This window comes from Polypterus senegalus, chromosome 5 (assembly GCF_016835505.1).
Source record: "Polypterus senegalus isolate Bchr_013 chromosome 5, ASM1683550v1, whole genome shotgun sequence".
NCBI classification, from domain to species: Eukaryota; Metazoa; Chordata; class Cladistia; order Polypteriformes; family Polypteridae; genus Polypterus; species Polypterus senegalus.
The window spans coordinates 153,455,796-153,475,865 of record NC_053158.1 but is presented as its reverse complement, the minus strand read 5'-3'; the positions used below and the strand labels follow the sequence as shown (position 1 = coordinate 153,475,865).

General features: G+C 38.4%; 1 protein-coding gene across 1 annotated transcript in view; it reads left to right on the top strand.

Annotated features, from left to right (window-relative positions):
- The window catches only part of map3k22 (mitogen-activated protein kinase kinase kinase 22), a 176,587-nt gene that overhangs the window by 45,259 nt on the left and 111,258 nt on the right, over positions 1-20,070 (top strand). The window contains exon 2 of the mRNA XM_039753517.1: positions 15,405-15,474. Coding sequence (XP_039609451.1) covers positions 15,456-15,474 — 19 coding nt within the window. The 5' untranslated portion in view covers positions 15,405-15,455. The remainder of the gene's footprint in view (positions 1-15,404; positions 15,475-20,070) is intronic.

The window sequence follows — 20,070 nt, the reverse complement described above, 5'->3', positions numbered from 1 at the left end:
AGATATGTCCACATATGCTAAAGATATAAAAAGTGCTTTAAGTGGGTCATGGTACCCAACCTTTCTTTAACAGTGTGGAGTACTGTTGCATTATGCATAGACATTTCTCCAAAAGAATATGAAGTCAAAATCTGAAATGCCTGTATTAGGGGTTTTCTGAAAAGATGCAATAGGTTGAGCTACTATTCTACTTTTAGTCTATGTTAGATACTTTAGTTCACAATTATATGAAGCTCTCTTTTCATGTCAGATGAGTAAAGGAAACAAAACATTTGGTAAAAAGGAAAGAGGCTTTTGTTTTGTTTTACATATTTCTTTTGTGACATTGTTAAATGATGTTGTTGTCATAAGTGCCAAGTATTATCACAGCAGTGGAAAATGCCTGCCATGTCCCCTTTCGTTGTTCCAGCTTTGTTAGTTTAACAGTTGTTTTCACTAGTGACGAGGCTTCTGGCTCACTTTTTGGAAATTTTCTGCAAGCTTTTCTGGCTGCATTTTAGAGGATCTCTGACAATTTTTCCTATTGACTGCTGAATAGAGCAGTTTATTGGCACTAAAAAAATAAAATCAAAACAAACAAAGACATGTTTGTGGATTGTAGCACTTCTTTTCAACAAATGTATAGTTGATCATTGCGAGTATTTTATGGACTATGCAAACGTGACATTATGTTGGACAAACCTGTTCAAAAAAGGAATGAATAAAATATTTAATGAAATGCCAGTAAAGGAAATGCAAAGCACATTCTGTTGTTTCACAAAATGTATATTTACAATATTTACATATACTGTATGTTACAAGTACAGAGAGTAAGAATATTTTGCTAAATCTGATTGTTGGAATCAGGTGTGGTAAAAATGGTATGACTAAAAGTCTTCACAGGAATTATGATAATCCTGTGAGCCTTTTAATCATAATTTTTGTTTAGGCTTGTAGAGATACAGCGTTCTTTTTTGATTCATTCAGGCTGATGATTGAATGTGAACATAATGAAACAGTGATTCAGTGGTCATTAAATGTTTTACTTTCTCACTGAATTAAATTTTTGTTAGTGCTTTTATGTCTTAAGATGATTGAGGAGATCTTTGTTATTGTAAACTGAGTGCACAGCTCCGAAGTGAGCATTGCACATGTCAAGAGAAAAGCAATGATAAGAGGCACATTGAAGACTTCAAGAAAGTTAATCAATAACATTTGGCCTATACATGAAAAAAAAAACTCTTGAGACATAGCAAGGAACTGATGCACTTTGGATGCGATGCCTTTGGGCACTTCAAGAAACACTCTATCTGGGCATCAATGGAAAAAATCCCTTCCCAACAAGTTAATAGGACTGTTTGTTAGAGAGAATAAGGAATGCATGGTGAGCAGATAAGAGTCTTAGCTTCAAAGGCATTTTTCAGGTTTCAAGTATAACAGAAGGAGCACCTTCCAGGGCAGTTACCATAATAGAGAAATGTTAAACTGGTATTAAGAGAGAGTCAGAAGACCCATGTGTGCAGTTGGATGAGCCCACTAAGACAGGTATAGATTTTCCATTTATGGCAGACAATACTGTAGGTTCACATACAGAAAACAATGACAGTGGCTTTAAAAATGTTTGAAGAGCTTATTCTTGTCATAAGGAACTTGCATTTTCCTAGACTGAAACAAAGAACTGAGATAAGGTCTTGTTGAGAGTTAATGGGAGGAGATAGCAGTACCCATGGGGATCTGCAAAAGATGCTCTCTCCTACAGTAGCTAGACTGACCACACCTAAATAAAAAACATGAATGACAGCTGCATTGATTTTCATCCATACTCCCATAGCTGAAACCGTATCTTTCTCTCCTTAACAGATGCTCTGGTCAATGTTCATTCCCGTGATTAAATTGCAGTTCAGTCAATGATAATTTTTCAGAACATTTCACCTTTTCTGCACAGTTCCAGCAATGAGCAACTCCAGCTTTTATCTTTTCTTCCTTATATGCCACTCTTTTTATCCAAAACGTTATGAAATGTTTGGTTTCACAACCATTTAAAAAACACGTGTTTCTTCTGCATAACATTTTTATCCATTATACCAAAATGGGTTTCAAAATTTTATCAATATGCTCATCTGTGTATTTGCTCTCCGTTGAAGTGCCGCTGAACTTGATAGAATGGACTTCCCAAAGAATCTGATCCTTAATACTTTTTTATATTTCATCAATTCTCTCTCCCCCAGACTCCAGACTGTGTGGCTGTCCAGATTACCTATGACTGACAAATGTTACAATTCACATTTAATCTATGACCAAGTGTATTTACTTAAAACTGCCTTAATATAGATATTCATATCTTTACTTCCATTTTATGATAAGAAATAAACAAGCAAATCTTCATGTAGAATTCATCATGATTATTTCAAGGGTGATAGAGGATCGTGCATTTATTTATTTATTTTTTGTTCTTTATTGTATTAGGAACCTGCTAGTTTTCACATACCCCTTGGGGTCAAAGCGTAGGGTCAGCCATTGTACTTCGCCCCTGGAGCAATTGCAGGTTTAAAGGCTTTGCTCAAGGGCCCAGCTGAGTAGGATCTCCTTTGGCAGTAACGGGGATTTGAGCCGGCAACTTTCTGGATACCAGTGGATATCCTTAGCCTGAGTTACACTCTACATTTTGTAGGCATCTGCCATGCCATTCTGTCCAGTGAAAGACCATAATGGGAACATCCTGACCTAAGCATCCTTTCTCCTTACTCTTTAAGCCTGTGGAAGGTTGAGGACTTCATCAGAGCCTCATCCTCGCCGTTTGCATCTGCAGCTTGTGCTTTGATATGAGGGGCTTAGTGATTGCTCTGGCATTAAGGTGGTAAATGGGGGTTGTGGTGGCCAGTAACCATCCAATTCACCCAATCCCTTCTCCTCCTCGGGTATAATTTCTTTAATGCTCCTTTCTTTATTAATGTTATTATGCATGTTGGTTCCCAGTGGAAGTCTCTGTCAATTTATGTACATTTTTAATATTTATTTGTTTGTTTGTTTGTTCATCAGCCAAATTCATGATGCATGTTTCACATACCAAGTTGGTGGGTGCTCCCTTCGTGAGTTTTAATGTCTTACTTAAACATGTCCACAGTACCATTATAAAGATTCCATTATTCCTTTACTCTCTTGGTATCTCAGTCCCTAGGTTGCGAGAGCCACCTCAGATCTGCATGGAAGTCCTTCTTCCTGTCCTGTGTGCTCTCCTTCTGGATATGTGTAATGTTTTCCAACACTTCGTGGTAGAGTGCTGGCTGACCCCTTTGTCCAAGCTGAAAAGGCTGTCCATAGATTGCCCCTAAATCCAGTTGGACTAAAACCTCAAGCCAAAGGCACTGCCCTCAGAATTTTGACATTTCCATGGGCAAACTGCTCCCAGATCTTCCCATACTTTCCCTGTTTCTTCCTAATTTTTTTTTAAGTTCCTGTACTTAATGAATGACAGAGTGTCACTGACATGGACAAAGAGTAAGGATCAAAACTGGGAATGCTCACTAACCTTTGATTTACTTTTCTTCTTCATGTTGTTCTTTCCTTTTTGTATCCGGCCAACACAAATGCTCTAGCAGTCCAGGGGTTACTGATCCTGCTTCTAACAAAAGGAATTGTGGGAATAAATAAGCATTGCTCTTTGTTTGACAGGAAGATTAGAACTTTTTTTTGCTAGCAAGGAGAGGAAAATATTAGAAATTAACTAGTTCAAAGTAGCACAGTTACTCATAACCTAACATAAGTGTATGTGTGTGTATATACTGTATATACAGTGGAACCTCAGTATACGTCCTTAATCCGTTCCAGGTCCTTGGACTTATACCAAGCAGAACGTATACCAAACTAATTTTTCCCATAAGAAATAATGGGAAAATGATTAATCCGTTTCCATGAAAAAAAATCCTATTGCTATTGGCATATTATACATTGATGGGGTTGTATAAAATAATTTAAACACTGCTTAATACTAAAATACATAAATACAAAGGCAATTAGATAAAATAAATGAAAATTTTACCTCACTTTACTTTTTAATAACATCCGTTTTTCACAATCGTAGGTACCATCGTTCTCTGCAAACGGTATGCAACAGTCATGTCCCGGATTCGCATGCCACCTTCATACTTTTCAACAATCAATTCAAATTTACATGAAAAAAACACAAAATCACGTTGTGACAATGCGGGTTTACTGTATGCTCGCATCTGCTGTCGGGGAGCCCTTGAACCCTACACTGTTGGTATTATGCCTCACTGCTAAGCTCATCAGTAATAACAAAGCAAGGGGATGGTGAAAAAGTGCAAAGTGCTTTATTAAAACAATTAACAAAACAAGGTGTTCAAATTAAAGTGCAGTCTCCAAAGTTCCAATAAATAATCCATAAAATCAGAAGTGAAACGTGGAGGTTAAAAACAGTAGAAAAAGTCTACGAGGTTAAAATACAGCAGGAAGCATTCTTTAAAAAGAAAACAAAAACAAAATACAAGAAGAAGCCCGGTGCCTTTTTACCTGGCGGACCCCTTGCTTCCCAACAGGGGAGTCGTCCTACTTGCAGCTGACCTTAACTCTGCCTACTTCAGCTACTTAGCGCTCTCTCTCTCTCTCTCTCTCTCACTCTCTCTCAACCTCCTGTCCGTTCTTTCTTTTTCCTCCCCTTCTAGCCGACTTGCGCTTCTATTTATTAAGATAAGCAGCCCCAGGAACAATCACGAATGCGGATGGTCTCTCACCTATGCACTTTGGTGAGAAACGGCCACATCGCGAATCGCCCTGACAACCTTCAGCCACATAACCACCACTCCCCCCACCAAGCCACGAGTGATTATTTATTTTAAAGCTTGCCTTTGACAGGAGCTGTGGACCCGCTATACCACACACGTGAAAGTTCACAGAGAGTTATAGCGCGTGTTGTTCACTGAATGCTAGCAACTGGCGCACTGACGCTCGAGGGCAGTCTTGGCTTTGTCTGGAGAGAGGTAAACAAGGTTAGCACGCGAGTCATATTCCAAATAAAGGTCGTATACCAAGCAAAATTTTTCGTGTCCAAACAGGACATATACCGAATTGGACTTATTCCAAACCAGACGTATACCGAGGTACCACTGTATGTGTATATTTATATATATATATATGGATGAGAAGGTCTGTGATACAGTTTGCATATTTGCAGCTGTAGATCCACAAAGGGAGAAAATTAATCACGTATCATAAAGTAGTTTTTATTCCTGGTATCATAAAGTAGTTTTTATTCCCGAGCTTCCAGTCCCTGCTAGGGACTTCAATCAGAGGATAATGCTTAGACTTACAAGAATCAAAGGCAGAAATTACATGGGGGGGTACCCCCCCTCCTAATCACACTGACTTAGCCCCCCTACCTACGAGTTTTCTTCTATACTGTATATTGCCTTTGATTCTTGTAAGTCTACGCATTATCCTCTGATGAAGGTCGCTGGCAGGGGCTGAAAGCTCAGGAATAAAAACTACTTTATGATACGTGATTCATTTTCTCCCTTTGTGGCTCTCCAGCTGCAAATATATATATGTATATTGTGAACGATAGGGGGCGCCCTCGCTCCCTTGAACCCCTGTCCACGACTCCAGACACCAGGTAAAAGTCCTCAAGTTGACTTTATTTTGTCGCCACAGTGCACAAAGCACACTCTCCACCACAATACTCATTAAATTACAATAAACTACAATAATAAACAAGTCCTCCAGCTCCCAGACGCGTTGCCACCCTTCCACCCAGCTCAGCTCGTTGTCTGGGAGTTCCCATAGTCCTTTTATACCTCCTGACCCGGAAGTGTTTCTGCCCAATAGTCCACAAGTTCTTTTTCCTTCCGGGTCAGGGTAAATAGTCCCTTTCTTCAACCCGGAAGTCCGTCGCTTTTCCTGTGACGAACCTCCGGGTCACAGGGCACGAAGAAGCCCTCGGTCCCCCCTGCAGCTCCCTCCTGTGGCCCCCACGGCATCCAGCAGGGCTTTGCATAAAAACTCCAATGTCCATGATGCCCTGCAGGTCTTCTGGGGAACTCCACGCTGCAAGGAGGGCTCCACCTGGCGGCTTGGGGGTATTGGCCGGGATAAATGGCCGGCCATCCATTACAGTATATATATATATATATACTGCTCAAAAGAATTAAAGGAACACTTTTTAATCAGAGTATAGCATAAAGTCAATGAAACTTATGGGATATTAATCTGGTCAGTTACGTAGCAGAGGGGGTTGTTAATCAGTTTCAGCTGCTGTGGTGTTAATGAAATTAACAACAGATGCACTAGAGGGGCAGGGCAACAATGAGATGACCCCCAAAACAGGAATGGTTTAACAGGTGGAGGCCACTGACATTTTTCCCTCCTCATCTTTTCTGACTGTTTCTTCACTAGTTTTGCATTTGGCTACAGTCAGTGTCACTACTGGTAGCATGAGGTGATACCTGGACCCTACAGAGGTTGCACAGGTAGTCCAACTTCTCCAGGATGGCACATCAATACGTGTCATTGCCAGAAGGTTTGCTGTGTCTCCCTGCACAGTCTCAAGGGCATGGAGGAGATTCTAGGAGACAAGCAGTTACTCTAGGAGAGCTGGAGAGGGCCATAGAAGGTCCATAACCCATCAGCAGGACCAGTATCTGCTCCTTTGGGCAAGGAGGAACAGGATGAGCACTGCCAGAGCCCTACAAAATGACCTCCAGCAGGCCACTGGTGTGAATGTCTCTGACCAAACAACCAGAAAGACTTCATGAGGGTGACCCAAGGGCCCCATGTCCTCTAATGGGCCCTGAGCTCACTGCCCAGCAGCATGCAGCTCGATTGGCATTCGCCATAGAATACCAGAATTGGCAGATGCACCACTGGTGCCCTGTGCTTTTACAGATGAGAGCAGGTTCACCCTGAGCACGTGACAGAAGTGAAAGGGTCTGGAGAAGCCATGGAGAACATTATGCTGCCTGTAACATCATTCAGCATGAGCAGTTTGGTGGTGGGTTAATGATTGTCTGGGGAGGCATATCCATGGAGGGTCACACAGACCGCTACAGGCTTGACAAAGGCACCTTGGCTGCCATTAGGTATCAGGATGAAATCCTTGGACCCATTGTCAGACCCTATGCTGGTACAGTGGCTCCTGGTGCACGACAATTCCTGGCCTCATGTGGTGAGAGTATGCAGGCAGTTCCTGGAGGATGAAGGAATTGATACCATTGACTGGCCACCACACTTTCCTGACCTAAATCCAATAGAACACCTCTGGGACATTATGTTTTGGTCCATCCAATGCCACCAGGTTGCACCTCAGACTGTACAGGAGCTCAGTGATGCCCTGGCCCAGATCTGGGAGGAGATCCCCCACAACACCATCTGTCATCTCATTAGAAGCATGCACCGATGTTGTCAGGCATGTATACAAGAACACAGGGGCCATACAAAGTGCTGCGTACAATTTTGAGTTGCTGCAATTAAATTTTGGCAAAATGGACTAGCCTGCCACATAATTTTTTACTCTGATTTTTGGGGCGTCTTTGAATTCAAGGCTCTGTAGGTTGATCATTTTCATTTCCATCAAACGATGTGGCATCCTTTCGTTCCTAACACATTACCCAGTCTATATCAGTATAGATATCCAGGAGGATTTCTTTTTCCCATTGAGATCTGATGTGTTTTCAAAGTGTTCCTTTAATTTTTTTGAGCAGTTTATATACCTGCTTTCATTTAAATGGGTACCATTCTTTGGCTTGTCATTGCTATTTTTCATAATCTCTATGTAGTCATGTTTTTCAGCCTGAGCAGTCTTTTAAAAGTGTTGTCAAACACAGTAAAGCTTTCGGCACATCAGTCATAGATTCTAGGATATTTGGTGCATAATGTCTTCCACAATGACTGCATTTGTGGTCTGCAAGGCTGACAGTACAGTAGAGCCCTTTATCACTGTGCGAACTACATCCTAGTGTGGTACCTGCTCAGGTCATGGCTGTAAAGAGCTATAGAGGGAGGTGAAATCCACTCAGAATATTATTGATACACAGATATGTTCTGTCACACATCTGATGTGTGTTTACTATTTATGCATTGTCTCACGTATTTAATCTGAGGTATTGTATTGTATGTTGCTTATGGTATACTTGTGTCAATTAAATTTTTTGAGACACGCAAATAAAGATTTCATTTTACTTTGTGTATACATGGAAAGAAATTTTAACTTAATCAATGGATTCATTTCTCATTTGAACCTACTTTTGTGAAACTCGACTTGCTTCTATGGAATGTTATTTGATTTTAATAAAATCAATAAAATGTTAAAAAAAATTCTCATTAAAATATATGAACTAGACTCCTATCAGACGTATTCTTAATCCATTCACATATCCCTTATTCTGCCTAGTAAAGTCTTTCCTGTTTATCGTACATTCAAGTATGATACTGTCTAATGGTTATGGTATGTAGATACTAAATTCTGCTGCCCATATTCTTGCTTATCACACAAAAGCATGTCTGCAGCAACCATACATCAATTATTATGTCTGTGCATGTTAATGGTGCTGTGCATTTTATCATTTTGTCCCAGTTTCTAATATGGGCTTTTCTTTGTTACTCAGCTTTTCGGGCCAGAACCCCAGAGTCATTTCACTGTTGCAGTTGTACTGGTGTTTGCTGTGGACCTGTAAGACACCAGTTTCTCAAACTACATACTGTGATGTACTGTACTTATACTCTTGTGCTGTTGTGCAACTGGGCTTTTCAGTTTTTTTTGTTGTTAAATCCCACTTGCCCTCTTTTCTTGAGATAGCAGTAAACACCTTTGTATGAAATCTTTAGTTTCCTGACAGTCTTTCACACATAATCATTTCACATAACAATAGACTGACATGTTTTTTTGATAAAGCTGATTTGTTTTGGCTGTTTTTGAACCGAGAACTGAACTGAATTGCCAGTACCTTGCAACCCCAGGAGAGCCAATTTACTTGCTTTACTTGAACAGAAAAAACGTTCTCAGATATGATAACACAATCACAAATGTTTTTTTTCTGATAACCAGTTGTAATTTAACTGTAATTAATTATGGATGATGTATGAGAGTTTACCATTAGGACACTGGAGTAATAGCTGCTGAAAATCAGACTTTTAAAGTCATATGTATATAATAAATTATAAAGCAGTCATTTCGAGCAATAATAGTGATTTTGCAGCATTAGCAATGTTTTGGCTGAAAGTGTATATCAATTTTTTCTGTCTATGCACAGCTCATCAATGACACTTTAATTTTTGAATCTTGTACATATACTGTATTTCAAAGCAACAAATAGAATAAAGCTGTGCAATGCAGTGCACAACATGTTGAAACAAATTCTGTCAATATCTCATCTTTTCTCATCATCTGAGACAGTGGATTTCACTGCAGTAGCAGGCCAAGCAGTTTCCCTGTTCTAATTTGTGTGAACCAACCAAACGCAACCCACATTGAAGCTGACACCTGGTTTTCAGATCACCTTGACAATATACAATCCTGTGTTACACTGGTTCCTTCATGTACCAGCTGTAAATAATATAAACTGATGCTCTACACATATTCAGACATGCTCCTAAATATCAGCTGTCTTCTAATAAGTACAATAAAACTGAGAACCAACTTCAGATGGGCTTTGTGTCACAGTTAAAGCTGAAATAAAACAAAAAAAAGCCAAAATTCTGTTGTTAACTTGATGGTTGCAAAATAAAAACAACAAAAAACAACAATTGGGTTTAATCTGGAATGGTCAGTTAACCTACCTTTGGGTGTATGAGATAAATACCCAGAGGAAGCCCTCCACAAATGTGGGGAGAACATGCAGACTTCACAATGATTTCAGTTGCCTGTGGGATTCAAAATTAGGATGTTGCTGTCATGACATATCAGTGCTACTGAGTTGACCTCCTTTCAGAATACACAGAATAAAATAATAAATGAACTGGATAAGAACTAGGCTCACTTCAACTAAAACAAAAGGAAAGCACTAACCATGCCGCAACATGTCAGTGAAAAACAACATGTTGAACTGATTTTTAGGCTAAATGTGCCTGTATTACTATGGCTTTGTGACAGTTGATGTTTTGATGTGCTTTTTGTTTTTTTCAATCCAAATGCAAATATGTGTGACCTCAATTCCAAAAAATATTGGAAAATGCTATTAAAAACAAAAAGGAATGATTTGTAAATTTACTCACTTGTAATCAAACAAAAATAGCATAAACATAAGGTATTTCATGGTTTTCCTAATCAACTATATTGTTTTTTGATGATACGCATTTATTCTGAAATTCATAATTGCAACATGTTCCAAAATAGTTGAGACAGGTAGTTTAGGACTAAAAATGATGTGGCAAATTGAACTAACAAGGTGATGTGAAACAGGCAATCATATACTGGTAATATTGTATAAGGAATTTCCAGAAAAGGCCTAGTCATTCAAGAGCAAAGATGGGCTGTGGCTCTCCAGTTTACCAACAGATAGTTCAGTGAATAATACAGCACTTTGAGAACAATGTTCCCTAATGACATATTTGTAGGATTTGGGGCATTTCACTCTCTACAGTGCATAATATAAATAAACGATTCAAGGAATGCAGTCAAATTTTGGTATATAATGGACAAGCCTGAAAAACATTTCTGATTGAAGAAGAAGACATTGTATTTATATAGCGCTTTTTAAAACCCTCAAAGTGATTTATATAGAGAGGGAGAGCCACTTCAACCATTACCAATGTGCAGCATCCATGTGGATGATGCAAAAGAAGCCATTTTGCACCAGTACGCTCACCACACATTACTTTTTAGGTGATGAAGAAGTGAGAAAGACAGTAAGCCAATTAGAAATAAGGAATGATTAGGACCCCAGAATGATCAGGCTGTAATGGGCAGTTTAGCCTGGACATCAAGATATATCCTTCTCATTTCGCAAGATGCCTATGGATCTTTTATGACCATGGAGAGTCAGGACCTTGGTTTTACATTTCATCCGAAGCACACTGGCCCCATCACTGTACTATGGCATTAGGATTTATACCCAGAACACAGGGTAAGTGCCCCCTGCTGGAATCACCAACACTGCTTCTAGCAGCAACCCAAGGTTTTCCTGGATGTTCTCCCAATCCATCTACCAGCTGGACCTGAACATCCTTAGCTTCAGGTGGAGTACCTGTTCTGGCATGTGGTATGGCTGCTGGCTAATGATGAGCATGATTTCCAATCCCTCAGATGTCACTGTCTTAAAAACTGTTATTTGTCTGTAATGGACACCATGCTTTACTATGCAATGCAGACACCATAAATCAACACTGTCCAGAAGTGCCAAATACTTTTTAGGCTTGGTCTCATCTAAAATGAATAATAGGACAGTGGAATTATGTTTTGTGGTCTGCCAAGTCAGTATTTCACATAGTTTTTGGGAAAGCAGCAGGGGAAAGAACCATCCACATTGTTATCAGCATCATGTTCAAAAACCAGTGTCTGTCATAGTATGGTGGCATGACAGTGCCCATGGCATGGGTAACTTGCACATCTGTGAGGGCACCATTAATGCAGAAAGATATGTACACATTTTGCAAATGCTGTTTTTTCTAGGGATGCACCTGCTTTTTTCCAGCAGGGCATAGCCAAACCACACTCTGCCAGGATTACCAGTGCATGTCTGTGTAAGCAGAGAGTGTGTGTAGTAGGTAAGCCTGCCTGCATTCCTAACCTGTCCCCAAATGAGAATTTGTGGCATATTATAAAGCAAAAAATAGGGCAATGAAGGCTACAAACAGTTGTGCAGCTAAAGACCTGCATAATGCATTTATGGAGGATAATTCTGTTTACTAAATTTAACCAACGTGTGTCTTCAGTGCCTAAACGCCTAATAAGTTATTAAAAGAAATGGAGAAGTTGCACAGTTGTAAACTCTCAACTGTCCCAACTTTTTTCAGAATTTGTTGCAGTCATCAGATTTAACATAAAACTGCTCAAAAAAATTAAAGGAACACTTTGAAAACACATCAGATCTCAATGGGAAAAAGAAATCCTCCTGGATATCTATACTGATATAGACTGGGTAATGTGTTAGGAACGAAAGGATGCCACATCGTTTGATGGAAATGAAAATGATCAACCTACAGAGCCCTGAATTCAAAGACGCCCCAAAAATCAGAGTGAAAAAATTATGTGGCAGGCTAGTCCATTTTGCCAAAATTTAATTGCAGCAACTCAAAATTGTACGCAGCACTTTGTATGGCCCCTGTGTTCTTGTATACATGCCTGACAACATCGGTGCATACTTCTAATGAGATGATAGATGGTGTTGTGGGGGATCTCCTCCCAGATCTGGACCAGGGCATCACTCAGACTCCTGGACAGTCTGAGGTGCAACCTGGTGGCATTGGATGGACCAAAACATAATGTCCCAGAGGTGTTCTATTGGATTTAGGTCAGGAAAGTGTGGTGGCCAGTCAATGGTATCAATTCCTTCATCCTCCAGGAACTGCCTGCATACTCTCACCACATGAGGCCAGGAATTGTCGTGCACCAGGAGCCACTGTACCAGCATAGGGTCTGACAATGGGTCCAAGGATTTCATCCTGATACCTAATGGCAGCCAAGGTGCCTTTGTCAAGCCTGTAGCGGTCTGTGTGACCCTCCATGGATATGCCTCCCCAGACAATCATTAACCCACCACCAAACTGCTCATGCTGAATGATGTTACAGGCAGCATAATGTTCTCCATGGCTTCTCCAGACCCTTTCACTTCTGTCACGTGCTCAGGGTGAACCTGCTCTCATCTGTAAAAAGCACAGGGCACCAGTGGTGCATCTGCTAATTCTGGTATTCTATGGCGAATGCCAATCGAGCTGCATGCTGCTGGGCAGTGAGCTCAGGGCCCATTAGAGGACATGGGGCCCTTGGGTCACCCTCATGAAGTCTTTCTGGTTGTTTGGTCAGAGACATTCACACCAGTGGCCTGCTGGAGGTCATTTTGTAGGGCTCTGGCAGTGCTCATCCTGTTCCTCCTTGCCCAAAGGAGCAGATACTGGTCCTGCTGATGGGTTATGGACCTTCTATGGCCCTCTCCAGCTCTCCTAGAGTAACTGCTTGTCTCCTAGAATCTCCTCCATGCTCTTGAGACTGTGCAGGGAGACACAGCAAACCTTCTGGCAATGACACGTATTGATGTGCCATCCTGGAGAAGTTGGACTACCTGCGCAACCTCTGTAGGGTCCAGGTATCGCCTCATGCTACCAGTAGTGACACTGACTGTAGCCAAATGCAAAACTAGTGAAGAAACAGTCAGAAAAGATGAGGAGGGAAAAATGTCAGTGGCCTCCACCTGTTAAACCATTCCTGTTTTGGGGGTCATCTCATTGTTGCCCCTCTAGTGCATCTGTTGTTAATTTCATTAACACCACAGCAGCTGAAACTGATTAACAACCCCCTCTGCTACGTAACTGACCAGATTAATATCCCATAAGTTTCATTGACTTTATGCTATACTCTGATTGAAAAGTGTTCCTTTAATTCTTTTGAGCAGTATATATTTGTATGTGTGTGTGTGTTTGGGTGTGTGTATATATTTATACATATACTGTATGTATCTTATCCAGCTTGGGTCACAGAGTTGCATGAGAGACAGGAAGGCGAGACCTGGTTTCCAAGGAAAATAACCTTATTGTTGAACAGGCAGGAACAGGTTTAAGGCTTTATTCAAAATAGGAGCTTTTACTTCATTGAGTAAGCACACAAGATATGAGAAGTGACTAGGCCAATCGTCCCTCTTTATCTCCTTTCTTCGGATTAACAGAATATAGTAATACAAAATTTTCTTCCTTGAGTGGGTTTAGCGACTGAGAAACATTGGCCAGGACAGATACACTCTAGTGAAGAGAAGGAGAGACCAAAAGGGAAGTTGAGAACTCAGTGCTCAAAACATCATGTGACAAGACCATTTTTCGGTAAGTGTGCAGCTGAGCTATAGAAGATAAGTTGTGAGTGTGCTTGTTTCCCATTGAAATGCTGTCTAAGAGCAGTTGTGCTAGTTTGCCATTGGTTTACTCTTGAGTGCAAGTGCGCAACTAACAGCGGGGGAAATTAGCAGTAAACCACCTGCCAAGCTGTCTTTATACATGATAAAAGAGGATAAAAACGGATAAAGTTTTGGGGCAATGCCATATATTGTAAATTCAAAATAATAAAATGCTTATCAGCCATAGAGGCCTCTCCCTAGATGCAAGTCTGAAAGTAGACTGCCCAAGATGGCAACAGTTCTGGTTAATTGCAAGCCAGGCAGGAAGAGGTGGGTCCTGGTGGTCAGACACTGGACTTGACTTCAGAGGTGGTCAGGTTGTCAGTTATCTGAGGAAGAAAAGAGGCGTTAGTAAACAGTGCCACTCTGTTCATCGGTGAGGGATTACCACCACCAGAGACTTTAAGCTGTCCCCAATGTGCATATATACAGTATATAACAGTGAAGTTTTAATTGTATTAATTTTAACAAAATACTGCTAATGTTGAACACATTAATATCAAGGCAGTACCAGTGAAATAACAAATTAATACACTAGAACTGTAATGAAGCAACTAGCTTAAGACCAGGTTTTTCATTAAAAATTAAGTGAAAACAGGAGGAAACACTATGTGGTGCTTTTATTGTGTAACATGTAGCACTATTCTTTTTGTTACTGTTATAATAATGTTTTCACAGTTATATTCACTGAAAAAAAATGTCTGTGCTCTGTGTGTAACATACTACCTCAAAGAAGATGACGACACTTCTGTTATGATGCATGCTTCAGTAGTAGTGAATCTTTCATCTGCTTCCTTATTAGGTTATATTGTTTTGATGCAGAAAACAAAGAATGAGCTATATAATACCTACATGTAAAGAGAGCAGTGACCTTAATGCTAATGTTATATTGATAATCTAGTCTAGGTTTCTTAATTAAAATGCATCTCAGATAAAAAAACAACATTCAACTTAACTTAAAATTAAAGCGTGTTGAAGATGTTAAAGCTTGAATGTGAGCACTGTTATAGGAAACTTTAATAGTAACCTGCTGTCATACTTTAATGTATACTGTATATATTTATAAAAATGTACATTAATTGCAGTATGTACAGGATTATTTTAAGAGGCTGCCCATCCAAGCACAGTACATTTTGAGATGAAACTGAATTGTATAAGTGACTAGTCTTGCTTGTTTTTATATATAAGTTGTGTCATTGTGTGTGCTCACAGTGTGATGGATAAAGGCAGAATATTTCTCGTGTCTACCACATCCCAATTGTTTATACTATACCTTTCAATATGAAGCTAATGTATTCTGCTGTGGAAGTATTCTCTTTTTAATCTTTATACACAAAAAGTGAAAGGTTTCTTCAGCTAATCTGCTTTCTTTTGCAGTTGTACACAAATCTGTATTGAACTTAAAAGACTTAAAGATCAGAGGCCCCAATGAAGACTGTCAGCATGGGTAAGACTGCTTTTAATTGTACACTTATATTTATGTGATTTGGGTGAGTCATAGTAATTTCTTTGTTCTTACAAATCATCAATTTTTATGAGTTTTCAGAAATGTCTTGTAGTGCTTCAGGACCAAGCATAATTTCCCATTCTGTAAATATCAGTCAAAATTACAAAGGCAAAATCTAATCAGATTTAAATTTTCTTAGAGCATTGGCGATTCTAAATTGTCCCTAGTGTGTGTTTGGTGTGTGTGTGTGTCCTGCAGTGGGCTGGCGCCCTGCCTGGGATTTATTCCTGCCTTGCACCCTGTGCTGGCTGGGATTGGCTCCAGCAGACCCCCCTGACCCTGTGTTAGGATATAGTGGGTTGGATAATGACTGTCTGACTGAAATAAAATATTTGTTTTTTAAAATGATTAATTAAAAGCTAAATAATAATACCAAATTAGAATGTATTAATTATAGTAAATATTCCAGTGAATGCTAATGTTGCTTTGCCTCTAGCACCAGCTTTACTTCAACTACTGTTTTATAAAACATTCCTGGAATTACCTGTGAAATTCCTTTAACCTTGCTTGTTGCTGGCTCCTTATGCGGAACCTTTTAATGAGGCTATATGGATGCCTCTGTCACCGATTGGTTTCATGTTGTCATGCAGATGAAAACTTTCTAGTTGAACAATTATTGCTTGGGGCACATTTTTAAACATTTAATCTGAATTGGATTTGAAAAGAATTGTTTTGTACAATAAATACTTTTCATGAAAATTAATATTAAAATGTTAATATGTGCACTTATTTCACAAATAAAATACATACAATTTGATTAAGGTGTTAATGCAAGTTACAAACTTTGATCCATATCGCAAAAGTATATTGAGAAGCACTGTATCAAAAAAGTTAGAAAAATGTTGAAAGTAACATGAAAGTAGAACAATTATCACCATAGACATTTCATTCAGATCTGTTTAAATGCTTAAGTATTATCTTCTTGCAAATATTTTAATCAGGTGGCAAAGGTATTGTAATACATCCTTTAGCATTTTTGCTTTTAATGGAAAAACAAATGTAGTCAGTCTAGTTCTGATTTTTTTTTGATTGCCATTTATACTTATTTATTTATACATTGATACATATTTTTTCACTTTTTACAACTGTTTACCTTTAGTTATGTCATTCATCCAGAAATATATATGTTAATACTTGTAAAGCGTGCAATAAGGAATAATTAGGATGTATATTTGTCATCTATCTAGGAATGCACAAGTTATTTTTTGGAAGAGTGCATTAAGGACTAATTAGAATGTATACTTTCTAAATTCCAGGAGTACAACTCAGAATTTTTTTGATTTCTAAAATAACAATGTTACAGGTAGGCAGAGTATTAATCTCCTTAGCTTTATGTTTAGCCTTGGAAAAATGAGCCAAAATCGTTAATCTGTTTTTAGCAACAAAAAATGCTATTATGTTATTATAATCACAATAGGGAAGGTATGTATAGTGTCCACTGTTGTACTGATGAAGATTTAGCATATGTGCATCATCTTATATGTTTTGAAACAGTCACCAATGCACATAGGCACTATTTGAAGATATGGTGAAAGATATTTTTGTAATATTTGTTAAGTTGCTTGCACATGACAGAGCAGAATGTTAGTGCCTGTCTCACACGATCGTATTGACTGTTAGTGCTTGCCATCTCATATGGTCTCCCGTGCTGTATGATACGAGTGGAGTGAAAAATGGTTCTGTTACTGCATGACACGGATCAAATGCATGCTCTCTGTCCAGTTTACACAAACACAGCCAGAAGGTGTCAGACTGTATATGCAACCAAAAAATATGACAACACTTATGCATCATTCACAATAACTCAAACACTCATTCAGGGGATTGGAATGTGAATTAGAGATTGATAATGCACTTGACCTAAGTTCATATTTGTTAATTTTGCAGTTATTTTCTGGTTGTTGTTTCATGGCTAACCACTGGCAGAAGCCACAATGTAAATCTGTGAATTATCATGGCTCGTGGTGTGCAGACCCACAAGAAATCTTTTAGCAAAAGAACACAATTGAAATATGCTCCTTGGATGTGCTTACTGAAATGTGTATTACAGCTGAACTGTCCTCATTGTTTATATTATGTATATACTATACTGTAGATGATTTGCACAAATACATTTTCATGTTGTTTAAGTTATTGCAGCTTTTGTAAACTTAAGAACCTAAGTTTCAGGCTCAAGAATTTTTCTTAGTTTAATCCCCTATCATAGGAGAGTGAATTTAGTTATGTATGCAAAGGTTAATATTTCAAAATGACTACCTTAAACTACACATGTGTTTCAAACTGATAAAAATGACCTGTTTGGCTAACCCCACATATCAGTTCATACTTTCTTTGGTATAAAAGACAGGCTGAAAATAAATTGATAATTTAGGACATTCTGGTAATCTGTACACATAATAAGTTACAGACATGAAATTCTCAAAACAAAGATGTTTTCTCTGTTTTAGTTGTTTAGTGAAGCTTTAAAACTCATTTTTTAGGTAATCCAAACATTTCTATTATAACAAGCTTGGCATATTATGAATTCCTTTGCAGTTTATTACAGCACAGTTATAGTCTTAACCAGTTAATAATAAACTTAGTTATACTTCATCAGAATTGCTTTTCATCTTTTTAACCTTCAGATAATTACTGAGGTATGTCATTAGTTTATTAAGAATGACATCATAGTAAACATTCTTTTGCTTCATAGGTCACATTTAAAGTTTGTTACAGACTGCTACAAGCCGGATAAATACCTAGCCTTTTTATAAATTGCCACCTTATTTTTATAGTTAAGAATCTGGAATTCCCCTTAATCATGTGTATGGTTTTTTATTTAGGGCTTGTGCTTTTGTTAGCTTCTTATGCACCAAATAACTAGGCAGACCAATATTCACAAAAACACCAAAAGGTGTCTGTGATTTATTTATTTTTGTCATGGTCAGAAAGCCAATAGCAAGGTCACCAAATTCCACCGAATCACTCAGAAATCAAAACGATTACATGAATAAAAGTATATAAATGGATCAAATCACTAATCCTAATATATATTTATACAAAAAAATAAATATGTATGCAATAAATAATTATACATACCTTCCTCCCAAAATATGCAATGTTAAACATATAGCATAAACATTAACAGAAAACCATTGATACTTAAAATATTTAGATTCATGTCTGAAACAGACTGGGTGACTTATAAAGGAGGACATAAATGAATAGTCCATTAGATACTGAAATTATGCTTACCAGATTTCAAAAGAAAAGTGACTGTTTTACAGTTATGTCCAAGTCAGTAACAGCTTAATAAAAATAGCTTCTGAATGAGCCTTACTGTCGGTATAAAAACAATTGTTCCATCCCACTGAAACAGCTGGATCCAACAGGAGGAGTTCACTTTTTGAACTAAACTAACGTAATGCAGTTACTCACACTCATGTCGAAAGAGTTTCACAAGACAAGACACTTTGTGTCTCCCTGCCTGGCTCCCACTCTTGATTTAAACATCCACACATTCATTCTTTCAAGACAAGCACCACCACTCTGGGAAAACATTTAAAGATGTATAGTAGATCTACTCATTCATTACAGTTATCCTAAACTTGTATTGACAGAGTCATTACCTTTAAGACAGTTGTACATGTACTGTATTCTCCACCTCTGTACTAGTGTTAATTCTAAAATAAGGTTGAATATTGTTTGGCTGCATGTACAGTATCAGTTTTCCATTCCTGTCCAGTGTCCTACGTAACCTAGTAACCTGATGTACAGTATAAACATAAATGTCCCCAACTCGCAACTCCCCCTTGCCACACAAATATATTATTAAGCATATAACACAGACACTAACAGAAAACCAGTGACACGTAAAAAAATCTGTCCAGATTTGAAGCAGATTGTATAATGTATACAGGAGGAATGATATAAATGTTCTACGTGAAATTTTAAATTGTGCCAACAAAAGTTCCAAAGAAAAAGTGAATGTTTTTATTCTAATCCAAGATCCAAGCTTGTAACAGATTAGGGAAATGAGCTTCTGAATGAATCTTATATTCTGCAAAAAGCACAGTTGCTCCATTCCATTGATAGAACTGGATCAAAGAACAGGAGTTCCCTTTCGGAATTTAATGACATAATGCATTTCCTTGCTGCCTGCCAGCTTCACACTTACTATAAAAGGGTTTAACAAGACAAGACACAGCTTCTCTTCTCTGCTGTCAATTTAAAGAGCCACACCAGTCAAGATTCATCGAAAACCTGTACATCACTCTGGAAAAGGACTTAAAGGGACAGGTCTACTCATTCATTCATGTATGCAGAGACATCATTTTTAAAACAGTAGTACAGCGACAAAAACTTGCAAAATACTTAGACCATTACACTTTAATAAATATGATGTTTACTACTAATAACAACTTTCTACATGAAAGATATGTTTTGGTAATATACGGATTACATGAAAATAGTTTATACTTTTGATGTTTTAAAGGAAGGATGCAGAATATAACAATATACAGTGCCTATAAAAAGAAATCATTTCCTTCGATGTTT